The 13,305-nt window shown below is 45.6% G+C and overlaps 1 protein-coding gene across 1 annotated transcript; it reads left to right on the forward strand.

Annotated features, from left to right (window-relative positions):
* The first annotated feature begins 1,042 nt into the window (after window positions 1-1,042).
* KISS1 (KiSS-1 metastasis suppressor) lies at window positions 1,043-5,522 on the forward strand. The gene is made up of 3 exons (XM_081866362.1): window positions 1,043-1,109; window positions 4,049-4,168; window positions 4,877-5,522. The coding sequence occupies exons 2-3, from the start codon at window positions 4,066-4,068 to the stop codon at window positions 5,146-5,148; spliced, it is 375 nt and encodes a 124-aa protein (XP_081722488.1). The 5' UTR covers window positions 1,043-1,109; window positions 4,049-4,065; the 3' UTR covers window positions 5,149-5,522.
* The last annotated feature ends 7,783 nt before the right edge of the window (window positions 5,523-13,305 follow it).

Genomic DNA, 13,305 nt, shown 5'->3' on the forward strand with positions numbered 1-13,305 from the left:
GTCTGTTTTGCTCAGATGGGAAAATAGGAGCTACAGGGAGACCACTTGATTTGGGAAAGACAGCAAGGGTGGGGAGTTAAATCCACTGGTGAGGGAACAGTGGCTGCATTTTGTCATTTAAAAAGAACATGGGAGAGCCAACCATGGACCTCAAACCATCTTACAGTGGTACCTCGGGTTACTTACGCTTCAGGTTACATATGCTTCAGGTTACAGACTCTGCTAACCCAGAAATAGTACCTTGAGTTAAGAGCTTTGCTTCAGGATGAGAACAGAAATTGTGCGGTGGCAGCGCAGCAGCTGTGGGAGGCCCCCATTAGGTAAAGTGGTCTTCAGGTTAAGAACAGTTTCAGGTTAAGAACGGACCTCCGGAATGAATTAAGAACGTAACCAGAGGTGCCACTGTATTTAGTTTGGCTAAAGCTATGGAGATGGTTATTCAGCAGAGAGCTATGTGATCTTTCTTCCCAACCTCCACCTTGTGCACAGGGCCTCTGTATGTTGGATACATACCCTCCAAATAATATGTGCAGCTGCTGCCCCCCCCCGCCTTGTACAGTAGCATGGCATGGGGGGCACAGATTAAGTTGCCCCGGGCACAAAATTGTTAGGGGTGCAAAATTTCAACACCCAGTGCTGGGCATGTGTAGAGGAGGGCGAGAGAGAATAATGTGGAAGAGATACTTAGAAAAAATGTTTTAAAAGGAAGGCTTGAGGGGGGGGGGGAAACATGTTTAAATCAGAGCAAGAAAGAGAAGGCATTTCATTCTCCGGAATTACCAATTTATACCAACAGCTCTGGCTCCATTGTGAAGAAGGCGGAAACAATAATAATGTAAAGCTGCCCCATACTGCAAGCAAGAGGAATAGACATGGCAACTGTTTCTGAAGCAGAATCCATTAAGGAGGGAGAGTAGAAGACAAAAGGTAGAGGTGGATCCATCTCTGCTGATGTCAACTGCCAGGTCATGCAGCAAAGGGGGGTTGGTGGGTTATATTGCACTTGAGAGGGACCTGGACTCCAAAGAGCAGCTGTGCTCTCCTCCTTTCAAGAGATCAAACAGAAGCAGCAGAGGAGTCTTGGCACGAACATCTAAAAGAGAACGGAGGTTAGTAGAGAGGGAGGAACTTTAAGCCTCAGGCTGCACTTGCACACTAACCTGAGAGAAAGTCCTGCTGAACTGAATGGGGCTCACTTCTGAATAAACATGAATAGGATTGCACTGTGGGGCTAAAATGTATGCAGATGTATACATGGGAGTAAGCATCATTAAATGAGTGTGACTTGCTCCAGGGCAAGCGATTCATAGGTCTTTTTCATTTTGGAAGAGGTAGATTACTTTTTAAAGGAATGAAATGTATCCCCCCCCCTCTGCATGTTGCCTGCATGAATTTTAACACTCCCCCCCCCCATATGACTACTGTTTAAAGCTGCATACAAATGATAGGTTTTTTAAAGAGAGGAAGGAAAGAAGCTTGGGACAGGAATCAATTGGTATCCACATACTTTTTTTTTTTTTGTCCCACTCTTGTTTCTTGTCAAACAGGTTTGGCAGGATTTGAAACAATACAAAAACCTGACATACCTGTTTTCCAAAAGTGGGATGAGGGTTCATACCATGAATAGCAATCCCATTTTCAAACAACCTTTAACTTTTTTGTGGGGGGATAACAAAACTATTCTCTCTTTAATTTAATTATCCTCTTTGGATTGGAACATTTAAAACTTCATCAGGATCTATCTTCTCTGCTCTCCGGGTTGTTTTGTGTTTAACCTCACTTGGGTTTGCAGAGTACCGTACTTGAGAATCAAAGAGTATAGCAAAATGCATAAGGAGGAAATCTGAACTGGAAGAGGTACCTTCTGAACAAAACCCTCACCCCCTGACTCCCAAAGGTGGAGAGACTGGGTTTTCCCATTCAGTATACCCTGTTTTCTTCTGTGACCCATAGACATGTAAGTGCCAGGGCTGTGGAGTCTGTCAAAATTCCTGACCTAGCCAACTTGTTGCATGATCAGTGGGTACTGAAGAACATGATTGTTGCTTTTGTGTCTGTCGTCCATGAGAACTCACAGGCTTCAACACAGACTAATGAGGGTTTTTATTATTATCATTATTGATGGCTGGTGTTTGAAGGTTTTTAAACAGAGGATGTTTTTAAGCAGAGTTTGGATGGCCATCTGTCATGGATGCTTTAGCTAAGTTTCTTGCATTTTGGGGGATTGGACTATAAGCATATCCAACTCCCAAGAGACTGTGTTCTACTCCCAGTATAAAAAAACTGGCAGTGATCTACCCATTGTCATTGGAGGGAGAAGGAGCATGCGTGGGGTGGGTGGATTGCCCAGAGTTGTTGAGCTTTTTGGGGGAGGATTGCACAGAGTTTTTTAGCTTTCCCCCCATAACTTTTTGTACATGAGAAGGATCCCGTGAACTACCAGGATCTGCTGGGAATCTACTGGTAGATCACAATCTACTGGTTGGATATCCCTTTGACCCTTGGGGTCCCTTCCAACTTAACAATTCTATGGTTCTATGAAATTTCACCCCAGCTTTGGAAGTCATGGGGTGGGGGCGGGGGGGTGCATTTGGCAAGTCTCCCTCTCTTGTCAGACTCAGTTTCCTGACTGCAATTATTACAGAGAGAAGGTGCATAATACTGCATGTTTGAAGAACACAGTAGAGTGCTGAGTAATAATGATAATAAAGAGATAAATATGTGCTCAAGCACAGAAGTAAGGTTCTTAAGAAGGTAGGACATTGCAACAGGAAAAGGGGATCAGGCTTCCTCTGTCCCTCTCTTCTAAAGCAACAGTGGGGAAACATTTGCCCTGGAAAGAACTTTTCTAAAAGCTGAAAACTCCTTGCAAAGATACGTGACTTTTCATTGTTCACCATATCAATCAGGAGCCCATAACAGGCACATTAGTATAATCCACTGGTCAATGTGCCCTGTGCAGGCAACATCCCCTACTGGTGTGCTTCTACTCACATAGATGATTCAAATCATACACAATGCATGCTGATCAAATTTAGCTAAACAGGAAAGATGATCTGCATGTATTTCTAATATAGCTAAACAAGATTTTCCCTTTGTTTTAAATTTCCACAGCTATTTCATCTCAGTATCATAAGCCCCCTAACACATACTTCTCAGGGTTTCTTCTAATTGCACAGGATGCTGAAATTCAAAAGGCTGAAGGAGCAATTGGCTTAACTGGACATTGTTTGACATCCTTCAACTTGTAAGATTCCAAGGCTCTATTTTGCATTCAGATTTTGACTCAGTCCTCCTGAGTCGGCCACTGTATTTCCTTCTTTAGTAACTGGTGTCATTTCCCTAGACCTTTTCCCCAGCTCTGCTTGTTCTCACAACAAGCATTTGCTGGCTTGAATGGAAAAGGAAATATAATTAAAAAAAATTTTTCCTGCAACCGTATCACATTACCTTTTCTATTAAAACAAAATATTGACAGGTTAATACAGACCTAAAAGTAATTATAATTATTTAGCAATAGGAAAGGACATCAAAAGTAGTTATTCTGATGACAGAGTCAGCTTTGATTGGAACCCTGTGGTGGCGAGGACTCTTCCTACAATGCCATTGTCTTTATAAATTGCTTGGTTAATTTAGACCATGATTGGGGGACCTATGGCCTTCAGCTATTGCTGGACTACAACTCCCATCATCCCTGCCCATTGCTGGAGCCCAACAACATCTTGATTGAAATGATTGATGGCCAACCTGTCTCTAATTTCAGGGGGCTGCTGTCTCAATGGTGTCCCAGGGTAACTGAGGCTGAGAGGAACTGAACCAGAAAAGTCTAACTGCAAGATTTCAAGCCTTGTCACCCCATCAGCAGCCTCCCTCTCCTCCCCTTGCCATCTCCTCCTCTTTCCTTCTCTTGTATATGTCCTTGTGATTTGGAGATCAGTGGCAAGAAAGTCATGCAACTGCCCTTTTCACCCTCCCAGCACTGTTTTTCTGCTGTGTTTTCTTCCAGCATTTCCCCACCTGCTCTCCTTTCCTTTATCTTTCCTTTCAGATCCGCTTCATCCTAGGATGAGCCTGTTCCATTCCTCGCTGGTGCTCCTATTACTCTTCAGCGCTCCCTTTGGAGAACCAGCTGACAGCTATTTCCCTCTTAAGGACTCCTGGCATGCAGGTAGCAAGTGGTATCAGTTGTGACCCGTTCCTACATTTAACCTGCACTCTTGATTCCAAGATCAGGAGTGTCATTTTAGTATTTTGATTTTCAAACATGGGCTGCGTTAATTCATGCTGGACCCCACTATGCCGATCTGCAGGGGACCACTGTGGACTCTATAGTCCATGTGGCTAATTCTTAGGAAGGTGTGGGTATCACAGATGTACTTACCTCCTACCTGCCTCCCTTTGGGAGAGAACTGTGGCTCAGTGCAAAAGGTCCCAGCTTCAGGCCCACTACACGTGTAGGACTGAGAATGAATTCTAAGTGAAACCCTTGAGAGCCACTGTCAGTCAATGTAGACCATGGATGAGGAACTCTTGCCCTCAAATGCTGAACTCCAACTCCCATCAGCCCCAGCCAGCATGGCCAGTGGCCATGGATAATGGGATTTGTAGTTCAACAACATAGAGAGAGCAACGAGTTCCCCTGGTATAGAAAATATTGAGCTAAGTAGGCCAATGGGATGACATAAGGCAGCTTTCTACCTTCTTATGCTTTTCCACCAGGGTGCTTTCCACATGCCTCACCATTTGTGAAAGTTAATGGTGGGGAGGGGATAATGCAAACCCTTCAAAATTTACTTTTCAACAGGTTTCTCACCCCACCCCAACAGTGAGCCTCAAATCCCCCCCTCTCTCTTCCTCTCTTCCTCATTCTCCCTAGGGGAACTTTCCAAAAACATTGCCAACCCAAGCCACTGGGCTGATGCCATCCCATGTCCACAAAGGAAGTCCACACCACCTTTTATGGGCAAGCGTCAGGAGCAGCAGCAGCAGCTACGGCAAAGGATGCCTCCAGGGAAGAGCAGAGTTGTCTCCGTCCCACAGGGGGCCTTGCTGGTGGAACGGGAGAATGATCTCTCCACCTACAACTGGAACTCCTTCGGTTTAAGATATGGCAAGAGACAAGCGTTGCCAGCAAAGGAGAAATTATGAAAGTGTGGGGCTGCCATAGCCAAGTATGGTGGTCCGGGGGGAGACCTCAGGGGAGAGGAACGGGGAAAGCTCTGTATTGTGGTGGTTTCTTTCTTTGCTCTTCTGAAGGAATGGAAAACAGTTTATGGTTCTCAGTTCTCTGAAGTTCACAGTAAGATGCTGGCATTTCAGCAGAGCAAGGATGGAAACATATGTTTGTTTTTGAAGTAGCAAGCTGGTCATTGCTTATTTCTTTCACCAGTTCTAACTGGATATTATAATAATGACCATGTTCATTCTGTTTTCACTAAGTGGTGTATACTATATAGTATTACAATGGCATAAAAAAACAGGGAAGGGGCAAAGCGTTTGGATGTCCACAAGTTGTTGTGTTAAACTTTTCTGTCTACTTGTCTATATCGCATGCATAATTGTATAAACTTCTATTATGTCACCTCTTACTTGTCTTTTCTCTAAACTGAAACTTCCAAATGCTAAAAACTCTTCCTCACAGGCCCGGTGCAACCATTAGGCGAGGCGAGGGCACTGCCTCAGGCAGCAGAAGCCTCTGTGAGGCATCACTCCTGCAGGCGCCCCACCTGCCCTGCTGCCTCCATCAGTGATGGAGAAGTGGCACCAACACTGGCACCCATTTTGGGCAAGATCTCACCCCAAATTGGTGCAATCTTGCCCCAAATCAGTGCTGATGGCAGCACTGTTTCTCTGCCAGCGGTGGATGTGGCAGATTGTGTGATGCAGGTGGTGGCAGGTAAAATATGGCAGCAGTGGCAGCAGCAGTGGCAGAGCAGCATGCCACTTCCCGATTCATCACAAGCAGCAAAACAGGGTGCGCCACCCCTGCTTTCTTGTAGGGGAGTTGCTCCACCCCCTTGATCATTTTGAGTGCCATTTTCTGAACCTTATGCAGCTCTACAATATCCTTTTAGCGGTGACGCAACCAAAGGAACTTTGGCAAAGGAACTCTAGGGCTGGGGGCATATGGTCTACATTCCCATGATGTATAGTCTTCATTTCCTAGTCTTCATTCTCACGATGTATAGAAACAGCAACAGTGGCTGAAATTAGTTGTAAGGGACACACACAGCCCCTAACAGCAGTTGTTGGGTAAAGGTTTGCGTAGCTAGCAAAAACAACAACACAAGTCTCAAATTAGATTAGACCTCAGATTTTGCCATTAGAATGTACTGAACTCCCATAAGACTCAGATGTGACGTGCCCTGCTCAAACCTATAATTCATTCCCAGAACCCAAGAAGCACAAATAAGGCTTTTCCAGAAGCAGATAATAACTAAAGACTGCTACTGCCCACTATTCCGGTGACTATTTCTGAGTCTTTCTCTTGCCCTTCTTGTTTTTTGTCCTCTTTCTTAGCAGTGTGAGCCCCTGGCCCCATTGCAAAGCATCATTTCCTTGCTCATTAATAAGCTCATGAACGCTACTGTGTTTGCCTAGCTGCACAAACAATGCACAAAACCCTTTGGATCCTTTCAATTTCACTTTAGATCTCAGCTGCTAATTTTTACAGAGAGGTTGGGCCACTGGAGGAAGTAATTGAAAAATTATTTGCAGGGACTTGGGCAGCTGAGAGACCCATGGCTGCTTCTCTGTGTGCCAGGATGGCAAGAGGGGAGATTTAGGAACAAACGGCCCCAGGATTAAGGGAGGAAGACCAGGGTCTCATCCAGACTCCCTTTTGTGCCATGTTTCTAGGCACAGCTTCTGCATATTACAGCTCCGTGTCCAAGCAATTTCCCCCTCCCCATCAGCTCTTTCCGCATGCAAACCTACTCTTTATTGCTGAATCGGAGCAAACAGCACTTCATGGAAAACCAAAGACCCTCCAAGTGTCCCCATTTTCCAGGGACAGTCCTGGATTTACAGAAGTTGCAGAAAGTCCTGTCCACAAAAGTACAATCAGCACGTAAATCACTTCAGAATAAGCAGAGCAAACATCTATAACAACAGTAATGGGGCAGAGAAAACACAATCATGGGGTGGAGAAAGTGGATGAGGGAAAGCTTTTCCCTCTCCATTCCTCTGTAGCAGGAAAACCCCCCCCCCATCATTCAGTTTGTACAAACTTCACACACACTCACACACTACATATGCTACGCTTCTGTTATAAATTCATAGAAAATCAACCATACATCGGATTTGCACTGTTCCACTTTTATTTTACTCCATGAAGGAAAGACTACAAAATGGGGAAGGTTTGATACAGGCCAGCCCAGCACATCCACAGGAGCCCTGCCCAGTTGCTATGCCAACCCTGATGGTCCTAGACAGAAGACAATCAAGATCACAAAGAACTTCCATATGGGAGTGGATTCAGCATGGACTGGAACAAAGGACAATGATCAGATCTTCCCTCAGGGGGCAGGAAACTGCAACTACCTTTTGTCTTCAGAAAATGACTCATGGGGAGGGGGAGAAGGGACCCAGCCAGGTGACAGGACACTCAGGTTACCACCACAACTCCTCCCTCAACCCCTCCTTTCTGTAATGTATGCATGATGTTTCTGGGGGGTGGGCTTGACCTACAGGATGGGAATTTCAAAAGTTTTTATAAGGGCTTGCACACCATTTTTCTGTGTCTTTCCTCTCTCCTGCAAGTGAGGGGAACACCCTGTTGCAACAGTTCAATAAAGGCCAAGCCTACAGGCTGCTGTTTTGCTCCAAGTTATCCTGGTTGGTGTCTTTGTTTTGTCCAAGGGAGCCCTCGGATTTTTCCGGTAACAGCTCATAAATCTAAAATTCAGGGTTATCCAATAAAACTGATGAGAAGAGGATTTGGGACAGACAGAAGCAAGTGCCCTCTTTTCCTTTGACACAGGGCATAAACCATTGATGGAACTTGCCTCTGTAAGATGTGGTGATGATGGCTACTAGCTTAGATGGCCTTAACAGGGGATTAGACACATTCCTGGAGGATCAATCTGTCAACAGCTACTAGTCATGGCTATATGCAGTCTCCCAGTGGGCTCAACAAAAGGAGAGTGATTAGCTTTGTATCCTGCTAGTGAGCTTCCCGTGTACATCTGGCTGGCCACTATGGGAAACAGGATGCTGAACTAGAAGAGCCATTGGTCAGATCCATTGATCTTATGTTCTGAGCCCAAACAACTCCTGCAATGTTGGGCATTTGTTTGCATGAAGAAACACTACAAAAAGCCCATCAACGTTCATTGGCACCTTTAGATCCTTGATTTATTTAATTTATATATAAGATTTCCTACTCACCCTTCACCAGGGATTAATTTCATTTCTTAGGCCGAGCTGCTGCATTTAGATATTTTGTTCCTGGATTCTCACCAGCTCTGATCTGTCTCCTCCTACTACTTTGATCTACTCAAGAGAACCCTGTCTCCTACTTTAGTGCTTCTTTCGGTTAGCACTAAGTCAATGAGAAATATTCGAGGGGGAAACAGGAGATCAGAGGAATGCAAAGAGAATCTCAAGAATAAAAACTTCTCTAACTTAAGTTAGCAGTCTCTAGCATGGGTCTTGAAGAGACTGCAAGGATGACATTGGAGAGGACTTTCCTGTACAGGTAAAGGAGCCTATCCCCTCGGGAAAGCCACTTCCGGCCTGCCCAGGAGGTGGGGTTGCGGGCTTCACGCCCACCCCCACATGAGCGGGGGCTGGTTTCAGCCCCCGTGAGAGCAGGGGAATCCCGGCCGCGTCTTCCCCCCCAGCCAGCCAATCGGCTGGCTGGGGGGCGTGGCCTGCCCTATTTAGGGCCGGCGCAGAGCGGGCTCGCCCTCTTTTTGCCGGCTAGCCCCCACGTTTTCCCACCCTCCCTCCCTTTAGGTAGGCTTTAGGTAGGTCTCTGACTTTGCTATGGACTTCGGTCTGTCGCCGCAAGGGGCATGGTAGGAATTTTTCCCAATTGGCAATTTACAGCCATTTGGTTTTTCGCCTACCTCGTAGCAACTCGTCACAACTCCTCGGCATTGGCGGTTAGGCATTGGTAAGAAGGGGTTAAGAGGATGCGTGGGGGGGGGGAGGAACGCCATCACCTCCCCCCAGTGAATGAAGGGTGGTCCGATAAAGGACTCCGGGGGGCGTGGCCCTGTCCGAAGCCTATTGAGGTGTGGGCCAAAGGCACGCCCCCGAGTGGTGACCCAGGGGAGCTCCTAGTTGATGTGCCTCAGCAGGAGACTCCCCCTCTATGGTGTTAACCCTTCCCGTGTCTCCAGCAATTGGGCTGGAGCTGGATAGTCGATAGGACCAATGCCTAAGCCAATACCTCTCATTCCTGAATTCAATAAAGTTGTGGCCTAATTTGCCCATTTAACCTTAATTATGGTGTCTTGTGTCTTTATTTATCCTGGTGGGGGGCGGGAACTCGCCATGCAATATGAAATACTGGCAGGTACAAGTGTAATGTGCCTGTGGCAGCCCAGGGCTTTCAACTGAAGTGCCCAATGAGATGTTAACATCAGATTTAACAGGACACAGCAGCAGAACAATGAAAAGAGCTCTCAGACCCAGGAGAAATAATTGGCACATAATATGATACAACAAAAAAGTTATTGAGATTTGAATAGATGCTATACTCTCATAAAAGTGTGGATGAGCCCTGATTATCCAACTCAATCATTTCCCTATCTGACACAGTTTGATACATGTCGGGCATATGCAGTAAACTGACAGATGAATGCAAAGAAATAAAATGAGAGGCAGGATCAGTGTCCATGTGAAGTTTCCATGGGAGTGAACCACATTATGACTTTATGTGATTAAATTGTGGTCTATGGATCCCTCAAGATGGGGGATTTTGTTTGTGTGTGCTTGTATGTGCTGACGCAATAGTAGTGGATTTATACTGGACTGCTCAAGTATCATTTTTTCTATTAGTTGTTGTGCAATGCTTCCCCAGTTTAACTGCATTATTGCCATCTGGAGGGCCACTCTTGTGCAAACGTGTAACAGAAGCAGCACTAACACCCATCCCAAGTGTTTGTGGCATGAAAAGTTGCAGGATTTCGGCAGGAAGCTATGGGACATGCACCAACTGGAAATGAAGCAGTATAGTATGTATGCCTGCCCCAAAACATTAGCATGTGAAAACGGTATTGAAAGTGGGGACCCTGATATCATCATGAGCAGAAATCATAATGAACTTACACTAAAAATGGACAATTATAGCAGAACTGGGGATATCAGTCCTAACAACTTATTTCCTCTTAATTTAAAACAACTCCTGTATCCTGAAGTTATGTGAAAGATACTGCCCTGGTGGGATTGTGCTCTGAACAAGGCCTACTGGGTGACCTGGAAGTGCATTTATTTCTGCCATCTCTTCTCCTGCATCTTTCTCATATCTCTGTCCCAGCTAGCAATCAAATGCAAACAGGGGTTGGTGATTTTTTGACCCTCTGGCCGGAAGGGTTTGCCTAAGGGCTTGCAGGCTGGGCAGTGTGACGCAGTTGCTGGAGCCTTAAAGGGTGGGAGTCTTGCAGTCCCTGCGTGGGAAAAGGCCTCCGGTTCCTGCAAAGAAGAAGGCTCAACAATGACCTTGTGGAGCCAGGCTGACCAAGAATGGGCAATCCGTAAAGGAAAAGGAAAGGGATTAAATGCAAGGCAAAAGGCGTTAAAGTCTACACTGGCATAGGCATAGAGTGAAGATCTAAGTAGTGAAAATCAGATGGGGAAATTGCATGCAGAAAACTCTGCTCTATCCCGACTGCTGTGATTCACATAAGCAAGAGTTGTGTGGATCCAAGAACAGTTTAACTGCATCATGTGATTTTCTTTAGCAACCAGCAACTCGGTCTGCCGTTAGTATGCTACTGTACAATCCAGTTTCAATAGCTTTGTTCAGGATCTGCATATGTCATGTATGCTCTAAGTATTGTTGCACACCATCCCAATCTCTGAGTAGTGCAAGATCTCAGGGGTTCCAGGTGCTTGCCCAGAGTTTGTGTTTCCTTTGGAAATGACACAGAGCAGAGACTGTGGTGACTTTATGATATATGATTTATTTACACATATATACAGCATGAGCCTACAATGGAGGGGTTCTCAGCATCAACACCCCAAGAGGGTCTTCATAGAATTGTAAAGTTGGAAGAGACCCTGAGGGTCATCTAGTCCAACCCCCTGCAATGCAGGGATCTCAACTAGATCATACACAACAGATAGCCATTTGACCACTGCTTAAAAACCTCCAAAGAAGGAGAGTCCACCACCTCTCTTGAGTCTGTTCTGCTGTTAAACAGCTTCTACTGCCAGTAAGTTCTTCCTGTTGTTTAGTCAGAATCTCCTTTCTTCTAACTTGAATCCATTGGCATCAATGGAAGGCTGCACCAGCCTGTGTGGGGTTGGGAGACGTTGGGGGACCAGTGCGGTCTGGTGTGAGGACAGAAATGCAACGTGTTCCCCTGCTAATTCCTTCTCTTTTAGTAACTACTAAGAGCAAACAACTTCCTTTTAGGCTGTACTTCCTTCCTGCTTCTTCTCAGTCCGTATCAGTATGAGCTAATACTGTGGTTCCCAACGTGGGGCACATGTCCCACAGGGGGACAATTCGATTTTTAAGGGGGGCAATTCAAGAATGAGTTATTAACAGTTAATGGCCTTTTAGGCTTCCTCCACATGAATAGGAGTTCACTTTTTGAATAATAAGAATTATATGTCAAAAGGGGAGGCATCAGGATTTTAGAGATGCTTAGGTGGGGCATGGCCAAAAAAAGGTTGGGAACCACTGAGCTAATGTGTGCTAGTGTCAGCTTCTTGGCTCCAACTCAGTCACATGTAAAACCTGTGCTCAGAATGGCTTTTTTGCCCTGGACAATAAACCTTACCTTTTCTTCATCTCTTCAAGTAGCAGTCTCACCAGACTATTGCCTTTTGCACAGTGCTGCGATACATTTATCAAACTCCAAGAGGGGGAGTTTAGCTCCCCTTACCCACACATTTCTGTGGCTCTTTAAAGTGGCCCTCCAAGGCGTCTTTCGCACTCGCATCTGGAGATGCCAGGGATCCACTCGGCCGCATGCAAAATGTGTGCATTCCCAGTATGCACTCTTCCCATATCTTCTGTTTGGCCCCAATATGCCAGTTGTACCACAAGTTAATGCAAATGTATATTTTTTGCCAAGATAGGTTTTACATTTGCAGAGCAGGCAGATTATTCAAGCTGGCGTAAGCTGTGTGCTTGTGAAAATCCATCAAACGCTTCCCATGCCTCTCTCTGTCATATAAAAAGTCTCACCCAAAGGTTACTGAGGCCATCACAACAGAAGTAACTTGGCTGACACTTGGAGGAGCTCGCTGTTATGCTGCCATATGTGCCCTCCTCCTCCCACCAAATCCCAAGTGCCTGTAATATTATTTCATTGAAAGACCTTGTTGCCAGCCCCTTTAACCTGGCCTTTAACCTGTTCGGAGGCGGGGGATGAGCTTGGGAAAATCTCTGGTCACAAGCATGATGCCTGACACAGTGTGTGGGAAAACAGAGTTTATTTATTTACCCTGGTAACTGCCCACAGAGGTAGAAGGTTGCCTTGACCAAAAAGAGGGCAATTCATTACCCCTTTTTCAAAAGGCAGTCTAAAGCGGCAAACCAAACTGGGAACAAGTCCCACTGAATTCCATAGAAATTATTTCTGAGTAGACATGGTTAGGATTGTACTATATTGTTAGGGTCTGAGTGCATGACCAGTTCCTTTTAGTTCACATACAAACTTGTATGCTTCTGCCCACCCCATAGCATTTGGCACCTGAAGCAGCTGCCTCACTCTGCCTAATAATAGGGCCATCACTGCTGCAAAGCACTTCTAAGAATTTTTTTGAGGCAGAAATGCTGGGCCAGGCCCATATTTATTTATTTATTTATTTCACTTATATCCCACCCACCATAGGACTCAAGGTAGCATACACAGGGCACTGATCTGACTCAGACATTCTCAACTTTAGCAAGGGGCAAAGTGGCTTCATCAGCTCCCTCTGTATCATCGAGTATGAGAGGATAGCAAGAGATCTATACAGTTATCTACCTTCCTCCCTGCAGCTTAGAGTACTCCCTACCACCACCACAAAAATAGATACTCCATATTCTGTGAAATAGTAAAGGTAAAGGGACCCCTGACCATTAGGTCCAGTCGTGGCCGACTCTGGGGTTGCGGCACTCATCTTGCTTTATTGGCCGAG

The sequence above is a fragment of the Podarcis erhardii genome, assembly GCF_964252035.2.
Source record: "Podarcis erhardii genome assembly, chromosome: 6".
NCBI classification, from domain to species: Eukaryota; Metazoa; Chordata; class Lepidosauria; order Squamata; family Lacertidae; genus Podarcis; species Podarcis erhardii.

Excerpts from the sequence above, each read along its gene's own strand:
- KISS1 (XM_081866362.1), top strand. The coding sequence starts at position 4,066 with ATGAGCCTGTTCCATTCCTCGCTGGTGCTCCTATTACTCTTCAGCGCT. Across the intron at positions 4,169-4,876 it reads TAAGGACTCCTGGCATGCAG|GGGAACTTTCCAAAAACATT; the intron begins GTAGCAAGTGGT and ends CATTCTCCCTAG.